The 20,428-nt window shown below is 44.4% G+C and overlaps 3 protein-coding genes and 1 long non-coding RNA gene across 4 annotated transcripts; 1 reads left to right on the top strand and 3 right to left on the bottom strand.

Moving 5' to 3' along the window:
• The first annotated feature begins 1,614 nt into the window (after positions 1-1,614).
• On the top strand, positions 1,615-2,773 carry LOC100825864 (LOB domain-containing protein 29). Its single transcript, XM_003558758.4, has one exon. The coding sequence runs from the start codon at positions 1,896-1,898 to the stop codon at positions 2,430-2,432; it is 537 nt and encodes a 178-aa protein (XP_003558806.1). The 5' UTR covers positions 1,615-1,895; the 3' UTR covers positions 2,433-2,773.
• A 2,360-nt stretch (positions 2,774-5,133) lies between these two features.
• Positions 5,134-6,360, bottom strand: LOC100836837 (LOB domain-containing protein 20). The gene has a single exon (XM_003562031.3). The coding sequence runs from the start codon at positions 6,153-6,155 to the stop codon at positions 5,430-5,432; it is 726 nt and encodes a 241-aa protein (XP_003562079.1). The 5' UTR covers positions 6,156-6,360; the 3' UTR covers positions 5,134-5,429.
• Positions 6,361-14,941: 8,581 nt separating this feature from the next.
• On the bottom strand, positions 14,942-15,385 carry LOC112269995. The gene is made up of 2 exons (XR_002962273.1): positions 15,314-15,385; positions 14,942-15,174 (listed from the first exon to the last, which is right to left on the bottom strand). It is a non-coding gene; the product is annotated as an uncharacterized LOC112269995 (long non-coding RNA).
• Positions 15,386-16,497: 1,112 nt separating this feature from the next.
• Positions 16,498-20,064, bottom strand: LOC100825549. Its single transcript, XM_003558757.4, has 5 exons — positions 19,868-20,064; positions 18,782-18,896; positions 18,601-18,690; positions 17,014-17,112; positions 16,498-16,917 (listed from the first exon to the last, which is right to left on the bottom strand). Exons 1-5 carry the CDS (start codon positions 19,933-19,935, stop codon positions 16,816-16,818), a joined length of 474 nt encoding a protein of 157 aa, XP_003558805.1. The 5' UTR covers positions 19,936-20,064; the 3' UTR covers positions 16,498-16,815.
• Positions 20,065-20,428: the final 364 nt, after the last annotated feature.

Raw genomic sequence — 20,428 nt, 5'->3', positions numbered from 1 at the left:
TATATTTTTTTATCAAGAAATGTTTATTCTCTTTCCTTGTTCACCTACTACCCTACACGGCCACACCTGTTCAATCTCTCTAAACAACACAAAGAAGTGCCCTCAAAAAAAAAAAGGAAGTTGTAGCCGTCGCAACTCGCCCGTGTGTCCTCATCATGGAGGACATGTACACGTACGCGCTGCTATTTCTTTACTTTGCATGATACAATAATTTGCTTTGCATGAAACAATAATGCTCGCTCATTTGTATGTACAGGCGCAAACTTGCATGCACACAGAACAGAAAATAAATCAGAGGAAGCAGACAAAACGGGCAGTCAGGACTGCACTGTCGCGCACATAATAATTCCACATATCTTATCAGCCGTTGATACAAAAGTAAGCGTCTGCACGTACGGTGGTGCATGTTGCCGTGTCGTCGCATAGATTTAAAACGAAGTCAGGTTACGTGCAAACTAATTCCTGTTCTTTGTCTGTGTACGTGCAAACAGTATTTTTATTCGGCTCCGTAGACTTTTGTTTATTGGGGAAAAGAAAAGGTATAGTAGCTGTGCAAGGAAATAAAATTATTATTAGGAGCTGGCGCACTTGAGGTGGGCTTTGCAACAACCCGATTCATGTTTAACTATTGAGGACAGCAATCTAGTGTCCCTGATCATCAGAGCAACCAATCATGCATGATGCGTGAATCATGAATCGCCATCATTTCGTTTCCTACTAAAGCTCGAGTCTAGTAGAATTTTGCAAATTAAGCTGCACACAATGCTCTGAAGATCAACTGAGACCTTCATCTTGATCCGACGGCCGGTAAAACCTCAGCACCTGAGTGCCAAACGAGCATCAGTGGGTTTTGGAGCTGAAGATTAGCTCAGTTAGTTCGAAGGCGTGGTGGCCGACCGTGAGACGTGACTTGCGTCGATAGAGTAAGGCCCCCGGAATTCTGTGCAACGGACAAAGCTTCGCTGTACCGAACGGAAGGCGAAGCCATAAACAAAACAGACACGGAGCAGATAAAAGGGCAGAGCCCACGTAATTACGTATGTGTATGATGAGAAGCTCTCTCTCCACTTGTGCTCCTGATGAAAGTGAGCGGCATCCCGGCCGACGGCGACAAAAGGCGTTCGTCATGGCTGCGCCTTGTTGTCCCTGTTTCCCTGCTTCTTTTCTCTACGTCCCGAACCGAACCACTTTAATTTAGTCCAGCTCGATCATCTCGTTTTACACGCCACCTTCTAGCACATGCATGCTGTCCGAAAATTTTGCCTACAACGAGTCAGACTCATGCAGTGGCAAGTACTGATGCTGGTCGCCAGTGTCAATGTGAAAAATTCAGCGGGGCATCAGTTTGTTTCTGCAGAAAGTGGCAGTTCACTATAAAAAAGCGTTTTAAGATCACCGATCCAGTTCCACTCGACGCAAAAGTTCTCACAGATGGCGAGCTAGCAGATGTCTACTGCTACTATTACTAATTCATCTACTAGCTCGCCAATAATTACTCATGGAGTGTGTGTGAGCCATCAATTATGCAAATAAATCAACGAAGCTAAGCTATAGGCAGCTAGAGATGGCGAGAGATCGAGGCCCATACGCAAGGAACGCTTCAAGCTCTCTTCTTTTTTGTCCATTGTAAGAAGACTTTAATCGTCGTGGTACTACTATTCAAGTATCCAGTGTCCCCAAACCGCACACACGAGCCCCTCGCTCTCCTGTACATCATGCGCATTCTTCTCTCCCCTTGTCCCCTCGCTCCCCGGCGCCCTTGCCGTCACCCCATCATGCATCCTCTATAAAACTCCAGCCTATAAAGCTCCAAACCAACCAGCCGCCGGGGATCGTCGATCGCAGGCAAGGCCAAGCCAGTATAATCTATCTGTCTGTATCGTAAGCCAACGGCCATGGCGTCAACGGCGACGACGACGGGGTCGCCGTGTGGGGCGTGCAAGTTCCTGCGGCGCAAGTGCGCCGCGGAGTGCGTGTTCGCGCCCTACTTCTGCGCCGAGGACGGGGCGTCGCAGTTCGCGGCGATCCACAGGGTGTTCGGCGCCAGCAACGCCGCCAAGCTGCTGTCCGGGGTGCCGCCGGCGGACCGGAGCGAGGCGGCGGCCACGGTGACGTACGAGGCCCAGGCCAGGGTGCGCGACCCGGTCTACGGCTGCGTCGCGCACATCTTCGCGCTCCAGCAGCAGGTGGCCGCGCTCCAGGTCCAGGTCGCGCACGCCAGGACGCAGGCCATGGCCGCCGCTGCCGCTGCCGGCGGGCACCTTCTCCTGCAGCAGCAGCAGGGGCAGGGGTGGCAGATGGGCGCGGAGCATGACCAGTCGACGCAGAGCTCCGGGTGCTACGGCGGGTCCGACGGGTCCACGTCGCTGCAGCAGCACGCGGCCGAGGTGTACTGCTTCGGCGAGCAGGAGGAAGGCAGCTACTCCAGGTGATTTGGTTGATCGGTGTTCGGTGAAGAAGGCGTGTCGGAAAGCTAGTTCAATCCACCTTTAATTGCAGGCAGCTCCGGGCTCCTCCGGGGGAGTGTATTCCTCGGACGGTTTCTCCTTCTCCATCGGCAGCTGTAAAGCCTGAATTCCATGTGTACGTTCGGTCGGTTTCGAGATTCAACAAGAACTCGTGATTCATTTCGAGCCGTGCATGCAAGGATCAATCTTGCAAGTTGGGTCTCGTTTGTTACGATGTCGATTTCTGTAGGACCTCGGATGTATTTGCTGGAATTCCTCTGTTCCGATTTCCCTTTTCTATAGCAAACCTGCGTTCCAAATTCCAAGCATACAGGTTCTGCCCTTTTTTTTCGAGGAAACATAGACGTTCTGCTTTTTTTTAGGGGTTAAAGACGTTCTGCTTAAGATACGTGGCTGCGTATGTGCAGGCCCGTTTTCACTCGACAGGCCATGAAAATGGGCCTTGGATGCATTGCCGGGCTGCATTTCGGCCTTCTAGGCTTTAGGCCTGCTCGAGTCCGGCCACATTTAAGAGCTTAACCCAGGTCCAGCCAGCCTACGGGCCGGGCATAAATTCAGAACCCTGCAAATAAATCCTAGTCATTCCTCTCTGAATCTAAAAAAAGGTCATTCCTCTCTGAAATTATAAAATAAAAATATAAACTGTGCCGGGGTCCTGCCCCAAAATTTTGCACATAATCTCCAATTTTAAGAATTTTGCATATGATGCTTCCAACAGTAAAACATGACAATCCCGAATCAGACTGGAACTCTAAACTTTAGATGCTGCATGGTATGGGGATAAGAACATTTGGAGTGCCCTCAAGACATTTTGAGTACGTAACATGTGTCCTTGACTCCTTGTCCTTGCATGAGCTAGCTGCTGGAACAGTCCGTATAGAAATTATATATGGCGACCTTTTTCCCTAATTGTGGTTACATAAATTCTGTCCAAACAAGCAGTTTGCATTCGTGGTTGATGCAAATTATAAGTCAAGTTTTAAGCTTCTTGTGATGTATGTGTTGTAAGGTTGCCATATTCCATCTCTCTAGTAACCTTCCCTTGATGTCTTAACTCAAAGTTTCTCCTCTGTAAATATAACAAAAAGACCGTTTGTAGAGTACTAACAACAGTTTTTTTTAAGAACTTTTCACTTGATTTTTTTTGGAATTTATCATCATAAGAAAATTGCATTTATGGTTACTCTCACTTCAAAGGTAGCGGATAGTGGTCTTGAGGATGGTATACTCCTTGCAATTTAAACTAGCTATGTGACCATATTTGTATTCAGCGTCTCGACATTCATACAGAATTCAGTTGACATACTTCAAGCGAGTTAAACAGGTTGATATAAGGTATCTTAATTATCTTCCATTTGAAACACCTCAACCAGTGTCAACCTCCTTTTTGAAGGAGAAAATACAGAAAATACACAGTTACACATGCTAGTTAAACAGGTTGATAGAATGTACCATTGCTTTAATCATTTTGCTCTCCATTAGAAGTCCTGCAACATCTACTGTGCCATCTTTTAGGGCCTGTTCAGAAGAAATGTATTTCTCGATAAAGTTTTACGGAGTAGTATTTAGTACTAACTGAAAATAAATACTGGAACTTTGCCAAGCAATACCAGTCCCCCATAAAGCCCCTCGGTAAACAGGACAGTTACTCCATTGCTTTAGGAGGATCGATCGAATTGGCACACAAGTAACAGACCATGCATACCAATAATATGATTCTGAACGTAGATCAATTTCGGAATTGTTTCCGTTCGATGGCATAAGATTCTTCCTTTTTGAACTGTTCAATTGCATATATGAGCTGATCAAAGATACTAGTACAAATTAAGCCTCTACACTAATGAATTTATTCCGGCTACTTGCTGAAAATAACTGGGCCTTTTCTAGGTTAGTTCACGGCTGCATGGTTATATTGGTTACAATCTTGCAATTTAATTGGCCCCAACCTCCTCCTTAGTTATGTCTTTAATGTTTCATTCTGCCCCAACATGTCCTGACGTTATTCATTTAGAAAAAATATCACGAGCGCACAGTTGTGTTCTTAATCACCCCACCCACTTTGAAGGGACAAGCATAAATATACAAAAGGAGAAAAAAAATACTATATACAACTAATTAAACTATCTCCACAAAATATACAGTCAAAGAGTTCTACCAATGCTTCAAAAGGGCGTATATTTGACCATATTTTGGAGGATTAAAAAGCTAAGCATAATTTTGTAAGGGTTAAGCTGATCATGATTAGGCATTCTTTCTACACCATCATCGCATGTCAAGACCTAGCTAGCTAGCTAGTACTTGAATGAACTAGAGAGATTATATCGACACTTACTACACAACAATTAATCAATAACAGAGCCATATAGGAATACTTAGACAAATGCTCTGTAAGCAGATGGATTCTGTACAAGAGCTGCAGTAGTCAATGAAAACACAGTAGTATAGCCGTATTTTCCACATGTGCAGCCATGAATCAGTTGTCTATCACTATATCAGCTGTCTATCACTGCCTTGTAGCAGGTTCTGTTGATCTTCTCTTCTTGGCAATACATCTTCTGGCATGACAAGTCGAATCATATGTGCAGAGAGCCACAGAGAGAGTACTAGTGCAGTGACAGATAAAATTGCAGAATAAAACAACGTATTTCCAAGCACAAACCATGAATGATCATGCCAAAAGAAGCATTTTTGGTGTCTACCAAATTAGGTTTCTACAGTGATGCTATATATGTAGATATATCAAAGAACTTTCACATATCCCCTTCTGGATTATTACTAGCAGATAAATACTCTGATAGATCGAGGACTGAGACTTTAAAAATTGCACATATATTACCCAAACTCAAGGTCCAAAACCTGATCAGGAATCCAGGGATATATATGTGTCTACATATATCTTGTGATATGATCTGCACTGCACTAGCAGTAGTAGCAGCAGGTTCTTAATTAGCTAGTGAGTTCTTACGAGCGATTAAGGTAAGCATAAGCGACACTCTGCAGGTCCTCGCAGTCTTGGTACCCCGACGTGGACGAAGACGACCTCCACCCGCCGCTCTCCTCCGCCCCGAACGCCGACGACTCCGCCGCAACATGCCCGTCTTGCTCGAGCGCCGCGTAGTAGTAGTCCGAGGCCGCCGCCGACCCGCCCAGCAGCATCTCGCTCACGGACATGGCCGATTCGTCGTGCCCGGCGCCGGCGACGCCATTGTTGCCACCGTAAACGCCATTGCCGCCGCCCGCGAACCCTCCTCCTGCAGCCGCGGCAGCCACATCGTTGCCGTTGCACCATGGATAGGAATAACAGGACGCGTCCTCCTGCGCCATGGCTGCCGCCGCTTGCTGGTGCTGGGCGTGGGCGGCGTGCTGCTTGAAGGATGCGAGCTGGGCCTGGAGCGTCATGACCTGCTGCTGGAGCGCGAAGATGTGCGCGACGCAGCCGTAGACGGGGTCCCGGAGCCTGGCCTGGGCCTCGTAGGAGACCGTGACGGCGGCCTCGGCCCGGTCCGCCAGCGGCAGGTGCGCCAGCAGCTTGGACACGTTGCTGGCGCCGAACACCTTGTGGATCGCCGCGAAGTGCGCCGCGCCTTGCTCGTGGCAGAAGTAGGGCGCGAACACGCAGCCGCGCGCGCACTTGCGCCGCAGGAACTTGCACGCCCCGCACGGCGACCCGAACCCCGTCATGCTCATACAGTATATATCTGGAATTTTTGATCGGATGAATGTGAATCTCTGCGAATTTTTGGTGATCAGAGAGCTTATGCGGACCTTGGAGTGCAATGCAAAGAGCGCAGCGGGATGGGTTTGCTTATAAGGAGGGGGGAAGGATGCGTGGGGGATTAGGGCCAGCGGGATTAAACTACTCGGCCGTGTCTCCTCGAGACGAAACCGGCTCCATTATTTTTGAGCTCCCAGTCGCGCTTGTGCAAGTTAATTTTAGCTTCCGCGGAGTACATATACGTACGTACTCTGCCAATCCGAAGAAAGTGAGCTTGACAAAGGGCTTTTAGCCTTGATTAATTAGGACGGAGCTAGCTGGTATAGGACAAAGCACAATGGGGCTGGGTCATCTCGTATGGGTGCAATTGTGTACTTGTACATAGTATGTATTTTTAATTTCTCGTGTTTTTTAGTTTAGTTGATGAAAATTAGTTCTTTTGCCTGCCTGCTCGTGTGACGATTTCTTTTTGGGATTTGCTGGGCTGCGTTGTTAAGCGGCTAGCGAGCACGGTTGGATTGATAAATCCGGGGATAATATAATTGAGCTGGTTTTAAAATTATGGGCGTATGGTATAGTACACACATTCATCATACATCACCTTGGCCATGGATGGCGCCAGACGTGGAGCTGTCGATCTATTTATTTATTTCGATATTTCTTTTTTTTCTGGGAAAAGGAAAAAACAATAAGTGATGGGACGAAAGAAGTTGTTTCTGGTGAGAGACCAGGAGAGACAACTTTGATAAATTAGCAGGGAAAATGCAAATGTTAATGCAGTGCAGTGGGCATGCAATGTCCAATCCTGAATCCTGTGAGAGAAAACAATCTAGCAATGGGCTGCAGATTTTAAATTTATACCTTTTTGCTTAAAGTATGTTTTCGAAAAACGAACCCTCCAACTTGTACCTCAACCTGTACCTGCTGCTCTAAACTATGTAGCACCTGCAGGAAAGATTGGAACAGGGCAACAGAACTTCTGCAACTCTGTTCAGAAAGTGTGATGTCTGTAATTTTTTATCTTAAGCAAAACTCTTTTGGCTTCCACTAGCCCTTGGAGTGCCTGGTCTATACCAGTACTCCTTCACGCTAGATGGTGCTAACCTATGCCTATCATTGCATGATTATCGTGACTCCACGACTAACTCGTGTTTGGTAAGTGCTAGTAAATTGGCAAAGAACAGTACTACTAGAACCGGAACGTGGTGGACCAACGACCTCGTCGCACAAACAAATGCTGGAAAGAACGCCCAAAGTTAGAAGTTAGAACACGACATTCCTCGGCGTGGCAGGAGGCCTCCCTGCCTGAAACATTCCGACGAGCATCTCTCGTGCCATCGTGTGCATGTTCCCAGTTTTCGAATCTATTTTGCCAAAAAAAAAATAGAGTGATCAAGCGTTGGCTTTCATGGCCATCGAGAGCTGCTGCCAATTGCCAAGAATTGCACCATAACAACCAGCATATTATTTATTTTGATAAGAATAGGCGAACACTTTTGGAATCTTCATCATGAGAATTTGAGATGCACAAAGTCTAACACTGAAAACCATATGCAGTTATCAGTTCAGCAGCCACCAGTTTCTTAGCTCAGCTGTCAACCTATCCTGATTAGCTAAAAAGCGTAGTATAGTTTGCCCATAATGGAAGAGATAATTCTCCCGGTGTCGTGAGATGCAAACAGTCCAATACAGACGTGTATGACATTACGGCCGTTAGGCTTTTACCTTCACTTTTGGACATAACATTGCTCGAATCACCATTTTGCTAATTTTTTTCTTCCACAGAACCATCATGTTTCAGCTAAGCTTTTTAACAAAACTCATAAAGTATATCTTGTAGGTGTTGAGATGAAATCTTATAGTATAGGTTCACTCGTCATAGATGAGGTGGTTTAACGAGGTCCACCAGTCAGTTTGCTCCCTCGTGTTCTTCCTTAGTTCTTCTCCAACCGATCGACACCGATCGACGCAACAAACAAAGCAAGTAGTAGAATCGATTGATAGCAAGGAGAAATTAACGAGGACAAGCTGACGATATAGGATCAAAGTGAAGGGAAACATAGCACACCAATGCTCAAAAAAAGTTTGCAGAGGACACAACAACTTACTCTTCACAAACCAGCTCGGCCGCCATCAGCACCTCATATCTCCTTTCTATCCAAGGTGGAACACACACACTCGTGCCAATGTGACACCTCTGTTCCTCTTCATGCCCCCATCCCATAATTAGCGACCCCAGTGGTACACAACCGGCCGGCATGTTTACCTTCAAATCTTGTGTATGTGACATGAGTGGGTCTATGCTGTCAGATTTTATATTGATGCAACTAAATTGGCTATTTACTATTTTGGTTACATTCAAAAGTTAGCTTGCCTGAAACATAGTGGTTCCATGAAGTAGTGGATTCACAAATTTTGGTTCAGAGTGGGCGAAAATTGAAGGTTCTTATGAATTTTGAGTTAAGTTGGGTATTTGTTTTATTTTTCCTATGGCGTATGGGTTGGGTGAGAATTTCAGGGTCGAAGAATTTCAAGATCGGCCACCTTTTGGATTCGCCTTTGGTTACGTGCAAGAAGTTTTCAAAGAGGTGGTTTTATACAATGTTGTCCCAAAAAATGGTGGTTTTGAGCTATCTCTCTACCCTGCTGATGACAGGTGCCTAACGGTCGCCACTGCAAACACATTTAAAAGTCTGTGGTCCCAACACATCTAAATCGAGGCTAGAGCAGCTGACACAGCTATTTTTGCTTTGTGCAACGGTCTGTCCAAATGTATACCAATATATTAAATTGGAGTCGGTGGTGATGGTACGGTCGTCACCATAGGTTAACTTCGTTAAAATTACAACCAATATGCCACTGCCTGTTTTTTTCCTCCAGTTGTTTTCACGATTTCTCCTGCACCGTCTTACAGCTGACGCCACCACACCCGCATGCCGACCTCGACGGCGTCATGAGTTGCCTACACAGAAAATAAAAATAAATAGTTTGTGATTTTGTTGACCCGTAGCTACGCGCGGACACACCTCCTAGTATTAGTGATTTGAGACAATAAATTTTCAAAGTGATTAGTTTTGGCACCCAAAAATAGTGGTTTTAGACAATTTACTTAAATATCGAGGGCTTCTTCTTTTGGCAGATTTGATTAACCTCGCTGCATATAGCTAGTTCGACCTCTATCTGTAGTGCTCCACCACCTGCTACCTAGTTCGATCTCTTTACAAGTTCCAAAAAGGAACAGCAGCTCCATATCTTTTCATGTTTGTTTCCCTCGGTGTCGCATCAATCTCATATAGGAGCTGGCGATGAACAGAGGAACAGAAAGGACAGGGTAGGTCTAGTACTTGTACCCTGGTGCTTATTTTTTGCAACAGGTATATTGGTCCCACAACGACCACTAATGCAACCCTTTTCCGTTCTCTTCTTTACCTCGTTTATTTGGCTCCTCCTGGTCCTAGGGACTAGTGCTAAAATTCTGTCCACTTCAGGAAACATGAAGCAAAGCAAAGTTTATTCTTGGTTGCTACTTTTGTCAACTTGTATAGTACATGCTGGGAATTGACGAATATAATCACGAAATAAAGCGGGTGCATGGAGGAAATAAATTGGAGCCATAACACTTAAAATTTTGGAATTAAGAGAATTCAACTGGCCGTGACCTATGACCACGACAACCTTAGCTCACATATATTCTCGGGAACTCCATATGGTCGTTGCCATTTCTACATATTTGTTTTATCTGGTTGGTTACGTGGTAAAGTCCGTTTCAAAATATAAGATGTTCTAATTTTTTCATGAGTCAAACATTGTGAAGTTTCACGATTTTTTATAAAAAATATACTAATATATGTAATATCAAATAACTGCACTATGAATATCACAGCAGATTTAATAAAACTAGTTTATAATCATAAATGTTGGTACAATGTTCTATAAATTAATTTGGACAAGATTTAAATTTTTTGACAGGCAAAGCTAGCTAGATCATCTTATATTTTGAAACCAAAGGAGTACTTACTGTTACTAGTATTTATTTGGCTAACGAAGGAAAATATTCGTTGTGATTGGTGTATTTAAGTTGTTATAGTTAGCCTCATGGCGCTTCACCTTTTCTTTTCTGTACTAACTAATTAAGTACCCTGTCGAAGCAATGCTAAATTTACCGACCACAAACTAACTTTACAATTAGAGTGACATAAAGCTAATGTCCGAGCCAGCTTTGCGGCCAGAAGTACCATCTAGCTAGAGCTAGAAGTGAGAGCAAAATCAAAACGTACTCGACCCTGGCTTCTAGGAGTACGTGTCACCAACAGTAGCGAAACTTTCAGGTACCACCGATGATCCCCGTGCCATACGGACGGACGGACGGTTCCAGATGCAGAGAAGGCGACAAGGGTGGCCCTGAAACCTTTGAAGGCCGCAAGTCGCTGCCTCCCCTCCGGGACGCCGCGCGTGCCCCGCTCAAACCCCCTCGCCTGTCACTTCCATCTCATCTCCTCCGCCCTCATCCTCCCATCCAAAATAACCAATAGTTTCTCCTAATTAATCTTCTGCTTCCTCGATTTCATAATTAATCTTCTGCTTCCTTGATTTCATATTTTTTGTCGAAATACTACATATATCTAGACGTTTTTTAAAAAAAATACGTCCATATTTAAACAAGTTTGAGACAAGAATTATGAAACGGAAGTAGTTCCGGTCTTTTTTTAGCCTAATCTTCTAGTTCTAGTCTCAGCAACGTGAATGTCATGTGAGCACTTGTGGAGGTTGATCTCAATCAGACCGGTGAATGTCTTTCCTTCACTAATAATGCTTGCCTTTTAATTTTTAGAGTCTAGGTAGCTAGCTATGCTCGCGTAGCTTGGCCTTTCTTGCCTACCATGCACCATGCATGCATGGCATCTCCAGGTTAATTGTGCATTGCATGCATGCCTCTCCTTTTACACACGTCGACGAGATTGCGTGTGGACGCGTCCATCAATCGATCGTGGGTCATGCACAGCTTCCAAATAATTGTAAGATCAGAAACATCGATCACATTAGCTGTCCGACCCATATTACTTTGTCCAGACCGAATCAGTGACAAGTAATTCCGGTCAGATGGAGTAGCACATTTACATCTGCAACCAGAGTGGAGAGTTTCTGCACCGAACCAGTTCACCTCGATCACATTAGCTAGCTAGCACATTTACACATGCAACCAGAGTGAAGAATTTCATGCACCGAATCCACTCATTTCAACACTCCTCATGTGTGGCTCTCTCGGACCTAAATGTGTATCAAAAGTAGGCTGCATTGCAATTGCATCAGCTGGGTCTTGAACTCCAAGACCTCTTGGCTCTTGTATCTTAAAGAGTTTTCATGAACCTAACCAATTAATTCACCACAAAACTCAAATTGATGGAGAAAAAACGACAATCCACACGGAACACACTCGCAGGGCTGAAAGAAAGAAAGTTAGAAAGGAAAGCAATATGCATGGGGCCTCCCTTCGCATCATGGATTAGTAGCTAGGACATGTTTAGTAACTTGCGCTGGCTAATGTGTGTCATGCATGCATGTAGTAGATACTATATAGCTTAAAGCTTCCAACAGCTGCCAATTTGAGATTATAGCGGCCGGCCGGGGAAACCAAGAGAAGTGGGGATAGCTAAAAACTACTGAAAAGCTATACTGTTCCAAGAAGAGGTTGGCACGCAATTTGGCGTCGCCTGCACTAAAACTATATGCATGGAGAAGACATGTTCCAAGTATTCCTGGGGATGAGAGCAGATGGAGAGCGCTGACAGGGAGCTCAGTGGTGGGGCTTCGTTTGCTCGCCTACCATCCCACAAGTCCCATGAAACCCAACAGTACATAGTGCTCTTTCTCAACCATGGAGCCGACATGTGCACAATATATTTTTCGAGAACGCAAACATCTCCACAGTACGTAAAGCTCGTGCTAAATAACAGCATATATAGGTCAGTTTGGTGTGCATGTCAGGCTCAGATGGAAAGAAGTAGCACAACAGTAGCTGGCTAGCTACGGCACTGGGTAAAAAAATACTAGTTCAGTTAACAGCTAGCAAGCTGCTATTTCTTCATTGAATTAGATGAAGAAAACCCTGTAAAATCAAGGTACCAGCGACCTGCAAAAAAAAAAAGGTGCCAGCAGTGAAAAGTATTTACAGCTACAAAGGTTGGTCAATTGATTCTGCTTAAGTTTAATGTCACTAGCTCTAGCTAGGTAGCCTCACTTGCTAGCTGCAAATGCTCTAACTGGTATGTGTTTCTTCGCCCGATCGAAAACTTGATTTCCTAACACGTAATATAATACCAACACTCGTTTTCATGGAAAGCTAGTACTGTACCTCATAAGAGAGTATTAGTCGTCTCCAATCATCGGAGAAATCAATTAAGAAGGGTAGCTTTGTTTCAAGCCTCCTCCTCCCATTTCTATAGCATCAACTTCCATCAAAGGACCCTTGACTGGACTTCCCCTTGCAAATAACCAAAGTTTCTTCACTGCCGATTAGGCCAGCAGCTAGCGTACCAGCGGTTGCTTCAGCTCGTTTCATCGCCTGCTAGCTAGTTGCAGAGATGATGCAATGCATCCACATGTTGCATTGGTCAGAAAGATTAATATTGCTGATGGCGACTGGCCGTCGTCAGTTTAATCTCTCGCTAATTACTAGCTACTCCATTGCTGCATTCGTGGCTGATGGATGCAAAAATGGCGGCTGTTCAACAACGTGCGATGAACTGATCGATGATGCATAATTACGCAGTGGCGGTGATAATTCTGCAGTGTGCACTCTTAGCCAGAACATGCTGGAGACTGATGACACAGACAGCAGAAACAGAGTTTAATTGCAGTTTCCATCGCTAGCTCTGACCAAATGCAGTGCATACGTATAGTAGACTGGACTTATTGACACAGATCACGTACCGATGTGTATATGTGACACACACACACAAGAACAACAACAACAAATCTACCCCAATTGGTAATTAATTAAACTAATTAATTAATTAGCTTTCTAATATTTAACTTGTACTCGTATCTAGCTATCTCGCTCGAGGGATAGCCGAAAGGGAGATTAGGAGTGGAGATCATCTCGTCACGATAGAGTGGGGAGCATGTTCTGCCGGTCAAAGAAATAGAGAATTAGAAGCCGCTAATCCAAACTTAGGGGTTAACTAATTGTTGGAGGTTTAAGCTAGCGTCACGGCTCCCCGGGCCACATGGCGTGCATGAGCCAACAAGACGCCAAACGGGGTTGGGTGGCTGGTCAAATTTGGCCCTGTCCGTGCGTGGAATATTAATGGCAAACGGTCGGTGGCCCAAAATAAAACAAACCCTGGCCCAAAATAAAGCTTGTAAAATTTGCCTTGTGTATATACCAGGGGCGTGCCTCGCACGTGCCCCATATCATTGCCGACTTCATTCATTCATTCGAGATCCTTCGATCCTTCTAGCTCTAGCATTGCCTTTTTCTTTATGGGGTTCCATCATGCCATTGCGTTACAACTTACAACTAAACTCGTTGCACGATCTAATGATAAGGTCAGGTCGCCGATCGATTGTTATATGTACAACTCAACTCCCATGTGATGGATCCTCCAGGGACACATTATTGATGTACTAGTAGTCAAAGATAAGGCCATTTTCTTTATGTGTGCACGCGTGTGCAATTTTTATCAGCGTATATATGAATATATCAATGGTTCAACTTCAAGTACGTACTTGCTTGTTCCTTCCGGTTACATGGAGCTCCCTTGTGTGCATGCATGAGGCGGTAAGCTTATATGTAAACCAGCTCACCTTGACTGCTAGCTAGCTTGAGTGATAACGATATATACTTACAACAATACGGCAGCAGCTGTTGTTTACAGTTTAGTCCAGTTTCGTCCCTAGCTACGTGGTAGTACAGTGGGTAAGCCAAATTTTTGGTCTCCAAGGACTTGCGTGACACTACACCGTCGATCGACGTGTGCCTTTCGCCGCAAAAAGATGAGCAAAAGAATCTCACAACACGTCGACGTTTCTACTTCTACAGGTAATCGACACTGTTTCTGATGTGTTGCCCCGGGAGATCAGTTCAGCCGTAGTTCAGTCCGCGGTCTTCAAACTCCAGCATCTTCTTAGTCTCCGGACTATATGGTTTTGTGCCAGTGCAGGACAAACCGTGCGTGCACAGGCTAATTAAGATGCCATGCGTCAGATTATATCAGACCAGTTGGCTTGAATTAATAATGAATTGGTTTGAAATTGGGGTTCCTGAAGAGAGAAGGGTCACTGTCCTTGAACCAGTAACAAATATGTATATTTGTCGGTGTTATATATTGTAGTATATAAAGAGGATTAAAAGCACAACAACGAATTGGATCCAGCTTGTTGCTAGCCACAGTGTGTTTCGTTTTGGACGCATTCTCAAGACCAGTCAAGAGCCTCCTCCTCTTAATAAGAATAACTGGTGACGCGATCCCTAACCAACGATATGCTTTTTTTCAATTACCAGAAGACTCTAGTGCAAGTGCAAATAACGCCAATACCGAGTGCCGATGGATCTCCATCGCTGGTCAATCAGTTGGAGTGTTGGATGTTCGCTCTCTTTACCTAGCAAAGTAGCTATAGCCACTACTAGCCAGCTAGCTTATAGGCGCCCACTAATTCAGTTCCCTTGTCACTGTCAAAATCTAATTAATTAGCACGCAACAACAAAGCCAAAATATACATCGAGCAATCGCATACATATATATGTGGCAGCTGCACGAAAATCGCAAGTGCCTCGATGATGATATAAATGTATGTCAAGGGTCGACAGGGCAGGCCACACGGGCGCGTCGTGTCCGGCGGTCGCGGGACACGACGCAATCACGTCGCTCTCAGCCGCGGCGAGGCGTAAAACTAATCGGGGTGGTGCAGCTCTGTATGTGCAGGGGGCAGATCTTCCAAACCCCCATCGGAAAACTATATACTACTGCTGCTGCTTCATATATCTGCTATCTGGACAAAAAGACAAGGAAATGCAAGTTAACTCTGAAATTAGAAACAGAACACAAGTGATGGAGTAGTCATGGAAGCAAAGGGGCTAGCTAGCTTAGGTATACTCGTGATAAGGAATCCAGTTTTGGAGGGTACGTACGTGTTCTGATGAGAGGGACTAACCAATCTGGAGCTATCCAACGGTTCAACCGAGTGTACTCCACTGCTATGGGTCGGTCAGGACAGTAATGAAAGAGCCAAAACCGACGACGCTCCCGGCCATGCTGCGACGGCAACACGGAAATTACCCAATTGGCTCGAGCGGGGGCGAGTTGATCAGCACAGCCCATGCCTTGGATAGCTAGCAAACAAAACAAAGTTTAGAAAACAAATTACTCCTGCTCCCGTTTCATAATTTTTGTCGAAATATTACATGTATCTAGACGCTTTTTAGAAAATAGATACATTCATATTTGGACAAATTTGAGACAAAAATTATGGGACGGAGGGAGTACTACAGAGTATAATTTTGAGTTAGGTTGGCGGACGTGGAATGCTTGTACTCGTATTTGGTTCTGTTAATTACAAGACCAAAGGACTTGACCGGTCTTTTGGACGATGCATGAACGTGCTTCCCCTTGGTGACCGATGCATGAATGGAGGATTCAGTCGCTGCTTTTTTGTTTTTCTCTTTTGCCGTGAAACGCTGGGGAATGCGGCGTACGCCAACGCCGTGCTTCTCTCATGTTTTGATGGTTTCATAGCGTATGGAGAGGGTTGACACATTTGCAGCGTTCGCTTCCGAAGAAGGAAAGTATTCCTGGCCCTGCAGCGCTGCTCTCTGTTTTTCTGGATTAGCTTCGTACGTGCGTGCAGCAGTAAACCTGCTAAGAAACGCGTTTAGAAGTGCAACAGCTTTTTTTTTCCGGAAAAAAACCTTTTGGGCGTAGCGAACAACCATGAGCTGCCACTGCCACTTTTTAGAGTGGAACTGGGCCTCTCATTTTTGCGAAAACTTGGATCTGGTTCGCAGTTCGTACGATGGGATATTTTCTGGGCTTGTTCCAAGAAAGGCCGAGTCCTCTCACCCACACTTTCCCGGTACTCAGCCCCGATTCGAGCATTCTCAAAAGAAAAGAAAAACGATTCAAAAGTGTAGTTTGTATTTTGAAGCCCATTCTTTAGCCAAGATAGCCAATACTTTGAATCATGAATAAAGCTTGCAGACTTTGCTATAAAAAAAACTCTGTATTGGTCACACACAAAAAAACCTCTGGACTCTGCTTCATCAGTCATAACAATCGACAACGCTGTCAAGATCACAAGGATGAATATAGATTGGAATAGATTGCAAGGTTCCCAAACACAAACCAGATATAATACCCAAGCAAAGAACCCTTGGTAATCATTTCCATCAGTATCAATATTAGTTGCAAAATAAATAAATGGATAATCTTAACCCATGGCACCCTACAACAAATAAATCCAAAGTACAAGATACTGATACAATCTAGTAGCCTAAACCACCACCCACACCTCATAAGGGCCGCACCCTTCAAAAAAAGGATCTGATACACATAAGATTTGACCACAACGGAACAGGTATGGTAGCTTTTTAAATCAGACCGTCTCCCCCGCAACACTTCAATAACCTTGGGTGCTCTAGTTTGTCTTTGGCTTGGGAGCCTTCTTCTTGGCCTGTCGCTTGGGAATGGAGTTCTTCATGCCCAGGAAGAAAAGAAGCGCGCCGAAGAGTGCGAGATTCTACAATTACAGGGAGTCGAAGTGTTATTGAACTATCATGGATTATTTATTTGTTGTTCAATTGACATGCAAACAAGTGAATATTTTGAGTTTTACCTGTGTAAACTTGATGAAGAGCTGCACAAATTCACTCTTCTCCATGTCGTAGTTGTAGAAGTCATAGACCACAGGTGTGATAAAAGCAAGGTAGAGCGCCTGCAGAGACAGATTACTTCATTATATAGCGTGCATTGTGGAAACCAATCAACACACAGCCCATATCTCCATAGTGGAACACAGCATGCAGTCTCCTAAGAACTACTCCCTCCGTCCTAAATTTTGGGGCATACTATTCAAACAACCATGTCCTGATTTAGCAGGCGTGTAACAGCATGCAGCCCTTGGTTGCCCAAAATAACCCCACTGTTGGTCCCACAGGCCACCACCAGTGCATGAATAACTAATGAAACTTCCCTTCCGGAGGAGTTTTCTTCCCACCCCGCATGCATGCTGCTAAACTGATTGGGCAACTAAAAAAGTATCCAGCGGAAAAGAGGCTGCAGACAGGGCGCATGCAAGGCTATTTTGGTCCAAAACTTGATTGCTTAGGCTTCCTTGGTACCAGCGCAAAATCTAAAACGACCCAAAAAAAGGGACGGAGGGAGTAATGTGCTGTCACTTTGACAGCATGCAGTGCAACGTGTACAAAAGCATACAACAGGGTATCAGATAGAGCAAGACCCCATCATTCAGCAGTTATCATAAGATCAGTAGCACACAAGTGGAATTGTGAGTTACAAAAATAGAAGAACCATTTCTGTGTAGCCAGTGGGTGGAGCAACAGAGCCAGAGGGCCCATTTTAAGTAAAGTTGTTGTCACAGAATATATCCTTCAGCATGGTATTAGAAGGCCAAAACACTACGACAGTAACATGATATATTTGCCAAAAACTTGGGAGGAAACTGTATGTAAGCCCATACGATAATAAATACTTTCAAAAATTCTGTCAAATCAAGGAATAATTTAACAAAAACTCTAGGCTAGATGCCTAAAATTACACATCTCATAAGAACATGAAATTGGGGTATATAATTAAACTAAATTTGTATGTCTCATTATATAACAATGTTGCCCTTACTACGAGAACAGTCTAGTCTCAAGCAATATGCTCACATTAGGCCTTCTGCAGGATAATATTTAGTACTCCCTCCATCCAACAAAAGATGTCTCAAGTTTGTTAAAATTTGGATGTACCTAGATATGAGTTAGTGTATAGATGCATTCAAATTTAGTCAAAGTTGAGACATCCTTTGTTGGACGGAGGGAGTAGTTTTGTTTTCTGAAACAAATATTTATTTTTTGAAACAAATACTTATTAGATGATTGACAATATTTCAACACTACGAAATAAGGCACTTGTACATTTGGGATCCTACATTACTATGTAATCCAGCACAAGAAAATTGCTCGATGGCTCTAGATATGAAAATCATTTTTAGATTAAGTGTTATGATAGAATTGATACAAATTGCAATGTGAAGATTAGAGAAAAGAATTACTCCCTTCGTTCCATAATTCTTGTCTCAAATTTGCCGAAAAATGGATGTATCTATTAATAAAAGTGTCTAGATACATGTAATATTTCGACAAGAATTATGGAACGGAGGGAGTATTATAAAGCATAACTAGAGCTCAGCACATACCAGGAGATAAGCACCGAATGAACTGCTGAAGATAAACAGGAGACCTCCCAGACCCTTCAGACCAATGGTAGCAGCAATCACATGCTTCAACTGGATAAATTCAAAACAGAAAAACAAACTAATTAATGACTAGTGAACATTAGGTTGGATAAGTTATATCAGGAATAAAGCAAATTCTCACCTCAACATGGGGCACCACAACTCCCAGATGGGCAGATATGTTTCTGGTGAAACTGTTGAACTTAGGCTTAAGAGACTTTGCAGCTGGTCCACCATCAACTCCGAACTCACTAAACCTGCAACAAGAATTACTTAAAAAATCAGCATGCATTTAAGTATTGTTCTATTCTTCAGAACAACAGGCAGAATAAAACAATCATCCCTCGTCCAGTAAATACTTGCTGACCTAATAGCCTTTGAAAACAATATTAGATTGTCAATTGCGTCACTGGAAGTAGCTACTTGATCAAACGGCATCCAAGCTAGTTAAAACACCCTTCCATATAAGCCCTCAACTTTTAAAACTGTTCCCCTTAAACCATTTGGTAGAAGTAAATTAGGTGAAAACAAGAGGTGTCTAGCAGCACTAACACCACGAACGATCTCATCGTATCAAAGTGGTGTTGCGACTTGCTACCCACTCAAGAACAAAGCTTAATATGGTATCTTTGTATGTTTAATATGAAGTCTCCACAGAATTCATGTTCAGTGGTACAAGTCATCAGGCATCAATCTAACAATTGTAGCATGGAACTACAATGCAAATCGCGTGGCCAGTCTTATTACGGTAAGGAAAAGTAAGCAAACCCCAATCTGAAATTCGGAAATTCTGATACAAACCTAAGATGATGGGCCCAGGATACTTTACATGTGTTAGAGGAATCGAATCGGACGCTCAAAGGATCAAATAGCGAGAATGACAAAATAAGGAAAATTCGACCGTAAATACACAGTTCCATGCCACGATTCAGAGACCCAAGGGCAGATCAAACAACCCTGGAACCAAAATTCGGGTGTTCTCAATTTCCACGGAACAGACCGAAGCGCCTTACTAGATCCGGGCGCTTCGCAACACGAGATCCCACAAAGCGCGCTAACCATCGCGAGATCCAAACAGCAGGGCGTGCAGAGTCACCCAGGCCCCAAGGCAACCCCGGATTCCGCGAACGCCGCCGTAGATCTAACGCAACTGGCCACGAAATCGACCGCAGCAAGCGAGCACGACGACAATGAAGGTAAGCGGGACGAGTTGAGAGAGGGCACGTACTCCTGATAGGCGGAGAGGAGGAAGACAGAGGCGAAGAGGACCCTCCCGGCGAAGGACACGAACCCCATGTCGACCGGCGGCGGTGGCGTCGAGGAGCAGGAGGCGAGGCGACCGGGCGGCACGGGTTGTGGGGGGATGGGGGAGCCGCGGTGCGACCTTGGGAGCTCTCGGAATCTGGGATGGAGACGGCCCGTGTCGGAGCCCCACTCCGTACTTATAACGAGCCGTGTTAAGCACTCCAGGGATTTACCCTTGAGTTCTTCGATATTACGCACAAGACCCCCAGAATGATTGCTCAAATTTTTGTCTACTTTTACCTTTTTTTCGAAAGTCTGTTTTTACTTCCACTTCCTCCGTAAAATAATTCTTGTCGAAATATTACATGTATCTAAACGATATTTAGAAATAGATATATCTATTTTTTGACAAATTTGAGACAAAAACTATGTAACGGAAAGAGCACATCATAGATTCATAACTTGCCTTGCTCAAAAAACGGAAGAAAAAAAAATAGTGGTGAAACTAAGGTTTGAAAATTAAGCGGACTCTTTCGGAAAATAC

Source organism: Brachypodium distachyon, chromosome 1, assembly GCF_000005505.3.
Source record: "Brachypodium distachyon strain Bd21 chromosome 1, Brachypodium_distachyon_v3.0, whole genome shotgun sequence".
Lineage (NCBI taxonomy): Eukaryota > Viridiplantae > Streptophyta > Magnoliopsida > Poales > Poaceae > Brachypodium > Brachypodium distachyon.
The sequence above is the reverse complement of the archived record's forward strand: the minus strand, read 5'-3'. Positions and strand labels throughout refer to the sequence as shown.